The sequence below is a fragment of the Saccostrea cucullata genome, unplaced genomic scaffold (genome assembly GCF_032062105.1).
Source record: "Saccostrea cucullata isolate Sc308-1 unplaced genomic scaffold, CSIRO_AGI_Scuc_v1 ctg3625, whole genome shotgun sequence".
Classification (NCBI taxonomy): Eukaryota; Metazoa; Mollusca; class Bivalvia; order Ostreida; family Ostreidae; genus Saccostrea; species Saccostrea cuccullata.
The window spans coordinates 42,705-57,363 of record NW_026934359.1 but is presented as its reverse complement, the minus strand read 5'-3'; the positions used below and the strand labels follow the sequence as shown (position 1 = coordinate 57,363).

Below are 14,659 nucleotides of genomic sequence, written 5' to 3'. Positions count from 1 at the left end.
GAAACCTTCCAACTAGGTATAATGAGACTTAGTAATCCACTGAAATCAGCTTCTGTAATGATATCTTAAGTGAAATATTGTATGGAAATTGTAAGGATTTTGAGATCAAAATATTAATGATTGATTAATTGTATGTTGTTTTACGTCCAATTCGAGAATTTTTACTGATTTAGAAACGTCATCATGTATCGGTAAAGGGCTTCGAATTTTGAGCTTTACTCGGCAAGCAGGGCCATTGAGCAGTGAGGGATTTGTATCGTGCCAACGCCTACCCTGACATGGGACCTCGGTTTTTTGATGTCTCATCCGTAGGACCCGCAACTTCACGTCAAAGTACCGAGTTAATGGCGAGCGAACCGTTGCTATCAATTTCTTTTTTATCGACTTAGGTCATTTGCGGTCGAGATTCAAACTCACGATTCCGATGTCGAAGCGAGAGCTCTACCGACTGAACTACCATGAACGGTCACACAAAAGTTATCTGGGAAAGATGTTTGTGTCGTTTAACGACCCTCTAGATAATTTTTCACTCAGATGGAGACGCCACCACTTGCCGGTGGAGGGCTGCAAATTTTTTCCTTTATTCGACAGTCAGGACCATTGAGCAGTGAGGGATATTTTTTGTGCCAGCATCTACTGCGACACGGGACTTGGGTTTATACGGTCTCATTCGAAAGACCGGTCTCCAAGTCCCACAGTGGAATCGAACCCACGACGTATAGGGATCAACTCCTTAATTACTCCGCGACTTTAAAACAGGCGCCCTTACCATTGCACCATGCAGGTGAGCTTTGAATAGAAATACCAAAATAAGTTTTAGACATAATGTTTAAAATGGTATACTAGTATTTCAAAGAAATGTTGATTCCATGATTGCTCACTTTTCTTTCATTAAACACAGTAGACTACAGTACGTAATATCTGATGTTTTGAAACCGGTTGACAGTGAAATTTATGGTCCGTATATGTGTCCATTGTTCAACTTTAAGGTGGTCTTTATCTCTCAAGGGCATTGAGAAGTCGAACTGTTTTAATGATTATACACTACTAAAACACTTAGTCCAATTCTAAAAATGTGAAATTTATGGCTGTGTGGCTGAACCGGCGTATTGTTGAGGCCCCAGGGTAGGGCTATGTTTGAAATTAATTGAAACACTAGATATAATTGAGATGGTGGCCATCTCAAAGGGCCCCGCTTTCAACAATGAACATGAAAATATAAGGTAGTTTAAAAGGGTTTATTTTGAAGAGGAACATTTGTGTACTACAGTAAAAGTCGTTTCGTATGACTTCACGGATATTGCAAATTTACAGATATATATTGGAGTTATCTTGTTTCCCCAGCTATATAAATTTAACGAATTCGTTAAACAGATATGACGAATTACGGATATAGCGAAGTTATTTCATAGGTCTAAGTGACTTCTTTATAACTGAGTTTTACTCTATTAAGGAATGTGTTGTTTGGGTCTAAAGGGGATAAAACGAAACTACTCTCTGAAAAAATAATGAATTAAATTGTATTTGTGTGATGAAATGAAATATAAATATACATGTATATGAAAATATGCACTTTCATGATGAAATTTGATATTGAATGGTGAAAATCGAAGAAAACTTGAAATGTACATGAGTAATGACTGTATGGAGTTGCTATGCATGCAAGATTCACATATGTAATAAGCTCGTTACCCCAGACATGGTCCAAGAGAGCACCTTGTAAATGAGTAGGTTGTTTTACAAACTGAGTAAAGGAATGTTGCTTCATAATGTTTATAAGTTTCACCATACTTGATGAAAGATCAAGGAAATTCATGTTGAAGTCTCCTCCAATCACCGTGGGTAGAGATAGGTCAATGTTGGAAAGCAAATTCTGAAGCCAATGTATAAAGTCTGGGATTAAAGACGATGGAGGTATGTATACAGCAATTATCTGCAATGCCTTAGATTCTTGAACAGTACACTTTATGGCACACATTTCACATACTTGACTGGGTTATGTTGTTGTAAGTGGAGAAAGATGAATGTGATCTTTCGTTAGGATGGAAATGCCGCCACCTACACCTGTTGTACGAATTTTGTGCAATTGCTGAGGAAAATCTTGAAGATTAATCTGTCTTGTGTTTTTTTTTTCCATGTTTCAGTGAAGGCTAAAATATTTGCTAGTCTAATATATGGATCATTGTTTAGATAGGTATCCTTATGCTGTAGTGATCGAGTGTTGAGCCACAAGATACGCAAATGGTTTGGATTTTGTTCTTGTAACAAATTCTTTACAGTTTCTAATTTCATATCTGTTTGAAGACGATTCATCTCATCTTTTGTTGCCTGGGAAACCTTTATGGAGTTTTCATAAAAATCCAATAAATATAGGCCCTCTAAATTAGTAACTCTGCAGAGGGCTACATAAATCATTCCTGGTGTTCGTATATTGTCTGTAGATAAAACAACATTTTGCAGTGTACTCCCCTGAACTTTATGTATGGTACAAGCAAAGCACAAAACCAGGGGAATTTGAATTCTGGTTATTTCTGGTGATGATTCTTTTCTGCCCACATGCTGTTTTACTTCTATTGGCAAGATAGGACTTCCATTTGGATATTTTGAAAGTGGTATGTTTGAAGCTTGACGTGTCATAGCTCCACAGAAAGAATCATCAAATTTGACAACAATGTATTTTGGAAGAGGAGGGAAGACATTTTTCTCATAAATTATGTCAAGAACTATTCCTGTAGACCCATTGACGAGTCCATCTGCAACATCAATATTCCTCACAAGCATAACTCTTGCTTGTGGCGCGATCCTTAGTATATTTGGGATATCACTGACTGATGAATCAACATCAAATGATGTTACTGTTGATGGGATCTTTGTTATAGCTTGAATAACTTTATGAGTACTCGGGTCTAAGGAGTTTAACATCATTTCGTTGTGATTTTGAACACGTGCTCTGGTTAATTTTCTCCATGATTGATTCTGGATTTGAGAGTTTCAGTTTCTGTTTTAGAATGTTCTCCTGTCCTTATATTGTTTAGCATTGTGGCAAGTGGGATATCATCTCTTTGTCGCATAATTGTGTGTAGCTCATGAAGTTTGAAATTGTCTGTCCACAATCCCGATAAAACAATGCTCATTTCCTCAGGATCTGCACTAGGAACTTCGTCAAAGAGCTTATATTCTTTCACTGGTGGAAACTGGAACATATCTCCTACTGCCAATATACTAACTCCTCCAAATATACGAGGGTTGATCCAAAAGTCATGTCACAACTGCGATAAAATTAAAAATAATCAGCGTAAAGCAACACTAGAACTGTCCAAACGGGACAAAATACCCCCGCTGGGTTTTTAAGAAGTAAGTTTTTCCATAATAAAGATATGTATCAAACACGAATTATGAAATTTTACTTCCAGTGACCTTGAACTTCCCCAAATTACCTTGGATCAAGGTCATGACACACCCTAGGGACATGGGCAATCTTTGAGTGAAATGTGAACCTACCAAGTTTATCCATAAAAAAGATGTGGACCAGACACAAATTATGAAATTTTTCTACCAGTGACCTTGAACTTCTCCAAATGACCTTGGGTCAAGGTCATAACACACCCTTGGGTCATGGGCAATCTTTGTGTGAAATGAGAACCTACCAAGTTTATCCATTAGAAAGATGTGGACCAGACACAAATTATGAACTTTTTCTTCCAGTGACCTTGAACTTCCTCAAATGACCTTGGGTCAAGGTCATGACACACCCTTAGGTCATGGGCAATCTTTGTGTGGAGTAGTAGATTCTAATGTCCCTCCGTAAGAAAGATATGGACCAGACACGTTTGCACAGACAGACGGACAGCTAGACAGACTTTTAAAAATATTGGACAGACAGACAGACGGACAAGGTCATTCCTTATATACCCCCCCAAACTTCGTTTGCGGGGGGTATAATAATGCTAAATAAAACTATTTTTATAGATGTTTAAAACGTGAGACATAGGGGGTGTCGCCGCGTCATAACGTTACGTCTAATTTTGAACTTTATTTTCTTAGGAATAAAAAGATAAACACATTATAAAAAATTTTAAAAACGCGTCAAATTGCCCGTTTTTTCGATAGTAAAAATTTACGTCATTTTCCAGTCTTCAGTTAGAAATTAAATGACGTCATTGCCATTTTCGATGATAAACACTGTGTTTCATTCCGATGATTTGAACGAAAGAAATACCAGAAATGGAAAAAACGCCGCAACAAGCTGTTATGCATTTTTGTTACAAAACGGGGAATTCGCCATTAGAGACCGTTTCTTTGATGAATGAGACTTATAGTGAATAGAAGGTCAATAGGAGACTTGTTTATCGGTGGTTCCAACGTTTTCGGGAGGGAGATGGATCATTAAATGATCAACAGAGGACAGGAAGACCGAAGGGTGGACGATCGGATGGAAATGTTCAACTTGTTTCTGACGTTGTGAAAGAAGACAGGCCTGTGACGATAAGAGCGATAAGCGAAACTTTGACACCAAAAACCACCAAAAACCAAAGACATGGACACAGTGACATTACTTATTACTTATGGATCAACCCTCGTACTATCAGTATTGTCAACATTTTTTTATTTCTTGTAGGCGCTTGTGCAGATATGCAAAAGTCTTTCTTCGTAGCAATGAGACCTCATCAATTATGAGAATTTTCATATTTGCATTGGTATGTTGTAAGTAATGAAGGATTTCCTCTTAATCTATAAAAGCCTTTGAGTGGAAGTTTTAATGCTGAATGCAATGTTGCACCTCCAATGTTGAAAGCTGCACATCCTGTCGGAGGTGTGAGTTGAATAGAAGGATGTTCTGGGTCTTGTCCTGGTGTCAGCAGGATACGAAAAGTTTGATGGTACAAAGCTTTTATAAGTCTGCTTTTCCCAGTACCAGCACCTCCAGACAGGAAAATATAGAAAGGGTCAGGGGACATTCCCATTCTCAAACGAGTGCACCAATCAGTGATATGAATAAAGATTCCCTTTTGTTCACTGTTAAGACTACACACAATTTCTTGAATTTGGTCATCTGATTATTCCTGAGGTCTGATTGTGGTAAAATTGAGGTACTTGAGTGTACTTGAACTCTGTGGTGATCTTCAGTATCTTCATTTTCATTTAAATCACGGTTTCTTGCATCCTCTGCTTGACACAGGATCCCTCAGGATTAAGAAGGTCCCATGCATTTTGAGGCATTCCACCTTCTCTATACTGTTCCATTGAACGAGTTACAATGTCTGAATGCTTTTCTATTATACTTTTGTTTTGCAGAATAATGGTTTCATGTCTTGGTAAGATTCCTCATACAATGCGTGACCTTGAAGTAGATCTTCTTCTTTTCTCCATGGAATGAAAAGCAAGAGCTGCTGATAATAAAATTTTTCGAAATCTTTGTTTTCAGATACCACATGATATCTTTGAACAGCTGGTGTGTTTCTTTTCTTCATTACAATATCTGTGTCATGTAGTACAATGGTTTTAGGAAGATGATCATGATAACTTTGGTTTTGAATTGGTGGTTCATCTAAAACATCGTTTTCATGATCTGATTTAGATGAAGAGGAACTTTGTTCATACAGGGATGCAAACTTTGATAGACACACGTTGGTAAAGTGAGTGGTGTATGGCCTTATTGCATAATTATCAACAATGCTTCTGCAATATATGTCTGTGGATTCATCCTCCAGGGTTTCTAATATATTTTTTGACTTGAGAATACTTATTCTGTTTTCTTTGAAGTCAGTTGGTATCCAGATAATTTTGATATTACACACTTATTTCTCTATTTGTCAAGAAAAATGTCCTATATGTTTTAGCCATGATTTAACGTCGGAACTTCTCAGAGGCTGCATTTTTGAGCATTTGTGACATCTCTTTCTCATCTTTTGTGACGTATGCCACAATGTAGGCAACACAGGAGTATGATCACATACATACTGGAGATCCTTATTGGCTTCCCAGTATTTTAATATATCTGGATTGTAGTTGTTGATATTCCTTTCTGCTGGTGTTCTTTTCAAAACAACAGTTCTGGATTTGGATACAGCCAAGGCTTTGTGGTATATGTCTGATGGCAACCTACACTTCTGAAGTAGGTCTTTGACACTGAGATTGTCAAGATCATCAGCAGTTGTTAAATAATTTAGAACTGTTGACAAAATTATTTTGCTTCAGTTCTGTGTTACGTCTGTTGCAGCAGTTGGTGAACTTAATATTGTTTTTTTTCACTAGGCGGCTTAGGATATTGGAATCTGCAGTTGTTACAGTTTACTGTGTTTCTTACAGGCAACAGAATGACTGTGTCTCTGTTTTTCATTGACATGTTCGTACAATGGATGATCTTCGGGAGGTAAAGCACAAGTAACATACTTGTCTATAAATGATGTAATTTCATCTTCTGTAGCTGTGTCTAATTGTGGTGCATTTTCTACCCATAATGCAATATGAGCATGTGGTGATCCTCTCAATTGAAATTCTGTACGTTGAAAATAGCAAGTAACCTTTCCTAAAGGAGAACTTTTGCTTAAGATCACATGCTGAAATAATGCCTGAAGTCTGTGATCAAATTGTCTGGCAGCTGTGATGGGATTTTCACGTAACCAGGTATGAACTTCATCAGATGACATGGCTTTAACCTCATTATCAAACAAAACTCTTCCTCTTTGAGCTGCAATAGCTTGAACTGTCTCAGGCCATCTTGTGTCAGAGTAAGAAACCATGTCAAAGGTCCTTTGGCTCTAACCAATGCCAAAAGTTCAAATTGTGCGCACGTTGCCAATAGGATTGAGAACCTCGAATCTGTTGTAAAAATTGAAAAGCCTGATATTTAACTAAAATGTCTCTAACATTGTTGGGATCTTTTAATTGACCAGCTGTTACATGTATGTCCTGTCTGCGTGCCTTTCTCATAGCAATTGAAATAGCATCATCTACTTGCTTTTTCTCAGTGGCATACAAGGCATAGAATAAGTAAGACATGTTTGTTGCAAATCTTGTGTCAACATTGGTAAGCCTTTGAGTAAAATATTTCTTTATTGATATTTTACAGTTTGATTTCTTGGATAATTCTTTTATGTCTGAAAATGTTCATTTTCCATGTGGAAAACAAACAGAAAAAGCTAGTACTTCACAAATTTCATCCGCAAAAACATTGCCGGGAATTTCTCCTTCTCCAGGGGCCATACTGTAAGACTCCACACCAGTATGAACAATATTGGATGGATGTAGACACATATCAAACTGAAGCCCCTGGACTTGAGTTTCTACAGAATCATCATTTTAGTTATTACTTTCTTCTTCAGTGATATCAATATTGTCTAAATCTATTGTCTTGTTTTCCTCAACATTCTCTTCGATTTGTAAGCTATGCCATAAATCTTCATCTTCCTCTTGACAGTTTGTTTCCAAGTTTTCATTTATTTGAACATTTTTGTATAGAGCGTTATTTCTTCTTAGCCATGATAGACCCTGGTATACAGAGTATGGACGTATATTCTTGTGAATGTGATGTCCCTTGTAATTAATTCTTCTTTTTAGTTCAAGAGGAATTATTCCCCCTTGTGAGGGTGTCCTTGGCAAAACAGATGTTACTTTCTTTAAATTGATTGGTACATTCACTAAATTTCATTTGAATCCTTTTTGGCCTCCACGCGGTAGGTTAAGTAATTTGTAGAAGAGAATGCGTTGCGAGATAAGTATACTCTCCAATTCACAAAGATTTGTTAGTTCTTCTGGTATGACATCTAATTGGAAGCCATGTGCAATTGCAAGTGGTGGAAGTTTGTTTGATTTTAAAACAGAGCTGCATGATTTACAGATGTATTCTTCACCATCAAATGATTTACATCCAGTGAATGCTTGTGCTATGATTTCAGAATTTGTGTTCTTGAAATTTTTTTGTTTAGCTTGAATAACAGTGCTTTTAAACCAAGTGCGGTTGCAGCATGTACAAATATATGCTGGAAATTCCTTTTTTGATTAGAGAAATGCATCCATTTCAGAATATTTCTTTTTTTTTTTTTTTGGTTGTCTTCTGATTGTTTCTGCAGCTCTATTTTGTATAATGTCCTCAGGTTTTCTCTGCTTTCTGCAAAGTCTTTTTCTTTCCTTATCTTGCCTTTTATCAGTTGAAACTGTTTTCACACCTCTTGTTTCTCTTGCAGTTTTCTTTCTTTCTTTATCTTTTATTTGGTCAGATATAATGGATTCTTCATCTCTTCCTGCTCTTATGGTTTTCTTTCTTTCTTTATCTCTTTTTTGATCAGGTATAATGGATTCTTCATCTCTTCCTGCTCTTGCAGTTTTCTTTCTTTCTTTATCTTTTTTTTTTTGATCAGGTATAATGGATTCTTCATCTCTTCCAGTTCTTGCAATTTCCTTTCTTTCTTTATCTTTTTTCTGGTCAGATGAAAACGTTTCCCTATCTCTTCTTGCTTTTGCAGTTTTCTTTCTTTCCTTATTTGATATAATGGATTCTTTATCTCTTCCTGCTATTGCAATCTTCTTTCTTTTCCTATCTTTTGTTGATTAGATATAATGGATTCTTCACCATGTCTAGCTCTTGCAGTTTTCTTTCTTTCTTTGTCTTTTATTTTCTCGTTTTCCACACTTTCAATGTGTCTTGCATCTCTGCGTCTCTTTTTTAGCTGTTTATTTTGTTCTCTATCTTGTGTAATGGTTTCACTTCTTCTTTTCCTTGATTCTCCTTTTCTTTCTCTATCCTTTGCCCTTTCGAACTCAATGACTCCTTGACTTCTTATTCTTCTTGATCGTCTCTTTCTTTCCTTATCTGTTTTTATTTTTAAAATGGTAGCATCTGAATTGTGAGTTTTTCTTTTCTTTATGACTTCGGCAGGACTTTTATTTTGTTGTTAATTTTTTTGCTGCTGAGCTTAGAATTGAAGGTAATTTCTTATCCAGGAAGGATGAGATGCATTCTGTAAGGGAAAATCTAGGTAGTAAAAAGAAAGAAACAAATTTATAAAGTGAGGAAACTTCACAATCGAAAACATATTTATTGTTTTTTCATCATACTCTTGTAGTGTCGATTGCAGTTCAAGTCTTTGGTTTTCTGGATTTGACTGTGATGTTGTGTCTTTATTATTATTGGATGGTAGGGCTGAATTCTGTTAAAGGAAGAATGAAGATGAAAAGGAGAAATAAAAACAAATTCATAAAAGTGAGATAAATGACAATTAAGAACATATTTACTGTTTTTCCATTGTGTTGTTGGTTGTAGTTCAACATTTTGGTTTCCTGGATTTTCTGTCTGGACTGTTGTATCTTCATCATCATTGTATTGCAATTGTGTCGGGATTTTTGATTCTTCCCCCTAAAAATGTTTAAATTCAAGATGTCTTGAAACTTGAGATAAAAAGTGTCTTACATTTCACTTCAATTCTAATTTAATGCTTCTTACATGTTGTTTTCTTTTCCTTTCCAATTTTTTTCTTTCCCTCTCTGTGTTTCTTCTTTTCCTATCCAACTTTCAGTTGATCAATTAGAATCTGAATTTTTTATTTAAAATGTAAAACTTCACTTTATTACAATATTAAAAATCTGCTGAATTCACTTTCTCTTTAGAAAATTTACATCTACATATGTGTTACTAAAATTTTCACATATTTAAAATATCAAAGTACATCCAGCGGGTAATAAAGTAGTATGCCAAAGTCTATCAAGACAAAATCCTGTAACAGAAAAGTAAAGCTATAGGCAATAAATGGTAATTCACAATGAAATGTGTTCAAAAAATGAAAAAGAAGAGAACTCCTCTACAAGTCATAAAAAAATGTATATAATTAGCTTCTGAAAAACAAAGTTTCTTATTTCCTCTTGCTTAAAGCTATATATGCCGTATTAGTGTTTTATTTTAAAAGTAGTAAATATATGTGGTGTCTCATCAAGTTATATAAGTTATATACTTTCTGCAAATAAGACAATTCCACTCCATCACTTTTAAAAGTTATGAAATATTATTTGGTAAAATTTATTTTCTCTCCGTGTCGGATAAAAAACCGCCTCTTATTGAAATATTCATGATCACGTTGTCTCGCATGTTTACAGCAAACAATGGTCCAATCTCGTGAATGAACCGAAAAGGATGATGGTCTACTACGTTTTTACTACAAACACGTGAGTTAGGGATTGTCAATATTGAGAGCACCTCAGAGTTGGTTGCTTTTTGTACCAAGGAATAATCACGTGCAATTGTCTTTTCAATGGACATTTTCGGTTGGGTGAACTTCTACAGCTGTCAGCGACTATGGATAAAGAAGTGTGGAAACCATGTTGTGCCAAAATGAAATAACCAATACAAACAAGTGATATAATTTGATCAATCAAAATGGTTATTAGATACATTCGATTCTGCATTTCTTAATGGTTCAAAACAACAAAAAGTATTCCACAGAATATCATGTATAAATCTGCACAATATACCGAATGCCAAGACCAGAATACTACTAAATAGTATAATTATATTCTTTACATATGAACCACAGTATTTCTGACCCCTTGAAAATAATATAAAAAATCTTGCAAGTAGGTTATCAGCATTGGCTTGGGCTAATTCGAAAGTGAAATTTGGAGTTTGGCAGTAAATTGTAGTGAATGAATAAAATTTAGTTGTGAAAGATATTGGAACCTATTTTACTTGTCAGATTTCTTCGAACTAGTTGATTTTTATTCTGACTGTTCTATCCCCCCACCCACTTTAAAAAAAAAAGCGATGCTACCTACCTAAATTAATTTTTCTTAATGGTGTTCATCGAAATGCTTGGTTGTGCCCTCAAAATGGAATAGTTTTTAGAGGCCTGGAATTCTTTGACCAATTTTATTTTATTAGCCCAACTATATTTCTAGGAAGGCAAGATGTATGGTATGTAAGTTTCATCTACATATGTTATGTAGTTCATACTAAAAAACAAAAGGGATAATTGACGATATTGCATTCAGGGTGTAAACATAGCAGTTTAAATTACTTTCCATACATTGTATTTGACATAAAATATCTTTTGCGCACAATGCGCTCCATACTGAAGATCCGTAAATGTTCACCCAACCGAAAATGTCCACTAGCAGTACAGCACGGGGAAACTCTAAACAAACGGACCTGTACAATGGAGTGGGGAAAACTTTAATTTTCATCATTGTTAATCATTTGTATGCAAATATGAGCATGAAATTAGTAGATAATAATGTACATAATGCATCAAGTCTTTCTGAGAGCGATTTAAAAAACTAGCCTTTTTGAAAAACACATGTAGTATTTTATGTAGTAACCCATAAATGCATTAAATGCAACTCATTGAGCTGATTGGTCTATTTGTGTCCATCACTGAGCAGACGTCACAAAAATCATTTTCCTCGACCTGATGATTCTCGCGATGCTTTTCCCGCGCACATGCGCAGATCCAGGATTAACGTCAGTCCTTTATAAATATGCATGAGAATATCGTGTTCTTTTCCTGACTAGTACTTTGTTAATACCGAATAAAATTTCGTCGAATTTGCAAGAATGCTTCATTTTTGGTAGCTTATCATACTCCACAAATTTTTGTTCGGTTTCAGCTGTGCAAAAATACTGTTTAACACGGCATACATATCTTTAACATATACATGTATTGAAAAAATCATGTGTAACAGTACTACTGTATATGAAAATTAAAGAAATGAAAGAAATATGTCTCTGACAATAATTAATTAAATGAGTTCTCGTGCCAAAGTGTGCTGTTAATGTTTAATGTTGGCTACTGCATCCTGGTAGTTCAGTGTCTTGATTCTGGCTTCCAACATCGTGGTCTCCTTGGCTATTAAATTCGAGGTTTTCCTTTTGACTTAGTAAAAAGGAATCAAATTCATCAGCTTTTATCTTCTCCTCTAACATGTCTAAATCTTTGACTTTCTTTTTGAGCTCTAAATTTTCCTTTAATAAATTTTTCTCTTTTAAAGACAAGGAATGCATTTGGTCTTTTGTTTTGGCTGTTTCCAAATCCAATGATTTCAAGTTTAATTTTGTCTTCTCTTCAAGAACTTTCAGTTTACGCCGAACTCGTTCTAGTGTTGTAATAGCCTGATCTTTAGCACCTTTAGTGATGTCATACACGGCAGCTTTGATTTCTGTTTCAATTTCTGTGATTGTTTCAGTAATCAAGATTCGACAGTCAGTTTTCATTTTCTTTCCTAGAGATGCCATGATTTCTTTCAAAATAAAGGAAAACATAGGTAATGAAATACATGTATTATGTAGCTCATCTCAGCGAAATGGTGTCTTTAACTGAGACAAAGATCCACACTAAATTAATACTCTAGTTCTGAAAATGTAGGTCAGATCCAGCATCCGAAGCAAGTCCAGTATTGTGCATCATAATATGTATCATCCATGCAAGTTTGGTCAACATAGGACTTACAGTTATTTTAGAATGAGACCTACAGCTTCAGTACAACAAAAATTTAATCTGCACCTAAAGCAAACCTGGTAGTATTCATCCTTAGATGTATCATCCATGCAAGTTTGGTTAGCATAGGGCTAGTTACTTGGAAATGAGACCTGCAACAAAAACTTTAATCTGCACGAAAAATTTTAACCTATTCTAAAAACATAAACAGAGTCATATATTGCAGCTGAAATTGCATTATCTGAAACCTTCACTTTCTATTGTACCATTGGACATGCTGGCGGAAATATCTGTTCGATGATATTAAATATTAATTTGTTAGAAACAGTAATGTATTGACGAACTTTATTACAAATTGGTGTGGTCTTATACGAAAGGATTGAAGCTGTAATAGAAAAGAAAAACTTATACATCTAATAAAAAAAATACTAGTACACAACTGGCATCTACATGATAATGATGGTGACAATTGTCAGTTGAAAACAATTTCTGAAATTAAAAAAAATATGGTATAGACAGTTGTACAAGGCCAGTTACATTCCTGAAATATTAAATGTATTATTAGTGCACATGTTTAAAGTTCTAAATACTTTGTATTCAATAGAGATTAGAATTCAAACTGAGTTAATTTATTGTAGACGTACTTTTTTCCACGGGGTCATAATTCCGCGGAACCTCAATCTCCGTTTAATCTGCGGGTAGAAAATACACGCATTTTCTAGACTGTCACTATATACCTTACATTTTTATTAAGTACCCTTCAACAAATTTCCGCGGATTATTTGTGTCCACATGCATAGCGTAAATTAATACCACGCGGAAAAAAGTACTTCTACAGTATATTAATAGGTTTAGAACAATTTTGAAGGTGTACATGTGTTGATGCAATTTTATCACACAGTGTTAAAAGAATATGACTATAATAGCCATTTTATATTAAACGATAAAAAAAAAAAGAAATAAAAATACATGCACAATAATAAAGCAGCTTCTTATTTTGGTACATGTAAGAGGACTGGAAATAAAGCATGATATTAATAAAAATCATGACCTTTCAGCCAGACCCATTGTTGTAAATACATGTGTTTATAAATGAGTGATCAAATGGTAATAATGATTAATGAGTGAATTATGAGTGATATATGAATGAAAATGCAGACACTCTCTGATATGTAGTGCAGTCTTTGAAGCAGTGAGGATTAAGCATTATGTTTTCTACAAGCAAGATTTGGGCTACACAATCAATGGCCGTTACCAGTGCTACCACGAGGAGGATCTACATTCTACAACTAGCCCATCTATTGTACAATGCAGACAGGTCATGCAGATTCACATCTTACAGCAGGGAGTTGAAATCACTGATATTCAAATAAGTAAATTTTGTGATAAAATTTGATAGGAAAAAATGCTTTTTGCATAAAAATTATCATCAAATTTAAAAGATCTTGAAAAGGATTTGTTTTAATTAGTGTAAGATGTAAAATCCTGTAAAGTAGACAGGTGTGGAATTCGTGCATATTTAAATAAAGAGATTAATATACACATGCTTTCCCATCTACTTAGCACTAGCATAATTAAAACATATAAAAGGCACACTAAAATATACAAGTAAAAGATTAATAGATTACCTTCTAAAATAAAATCTGTTGAGACTTCTTCTATGTCATCTTTGTTATAATACAAAAATGGCACGAAAGTCACGAGTACTCCTTATCCGCTCAAAATCACGAATGTTGCATATCCTCTATCAAAATATGGAAGGAAAATCACAACTCAGCTATGTTAAGGACCGATATGGAAAATGTGACCTTTGCACCGGTTTAATATGTATTACTTCTTTTAAAAAATTGTACCAAAGCAACTGAATTCTTTGTAGAAAATGTATTATTGCTATTAATAATGGGTAGGACTGGACCGTAGTTATTACAAGTTATATCGCACGTATCAGCTGTTTGTCACGTGACTTGTATAAAAATAGAATTGTTAAGCTGAATGTAGGAAATGGGGATAGTGCAAGGGCATACGCTTGTTTTTCAAGAAAAAAATTGCTACACATTAAAAGAGGTTTATTTCTTCTACCCAAAAAGTGCTGGGAGCTAGTCAGTGCTGTTTGCAAAGTACTTAAAATGTTACCGAAAATGCTTATAATAGCTAAAAATTTCCACTTCTCTTAAATTCTGTTATAAATAAAATTAATGTGATGCAGACCAGGATCAGCTCCCAGCACTTTTCAAAAT

The 14,659-nt window shown here is 34.9% G+C and overlaps 1 protein-coding gene across 1 annotated transcript; it reads right to left on the bottom strand.

The window, feature by feature from the left end:
* Positions 1 to 7,110: 7,110 nt before the first annotated feature.
* On the bottom strand, positions 7,111 to 9,245 carry LOC134240575 (U1 small nuclear ribonucleoprotein 70 kDa-like). Its single transcript, XM_062722661.1, has 5 exons — positions 9,235 to 9,245; positions 9,058 to 9,149; positions 8,633 to 8,812; positions 8,169 to 8,540; positions 7,111 to 7,286 (listed from the first exon to the last, which is right to left on the bottom strand). Exons 1-5 carry the CDS (start codon positions 9,243 to 9,245, stop codon positions 7,111 to 7,113), a joined length of 831 nt encoding a protein of 276 aa, XP_062578645.1.
* Between the last annotated feature and the right edge of the window lie 5,414 nt (positions 9,246 to 14,659).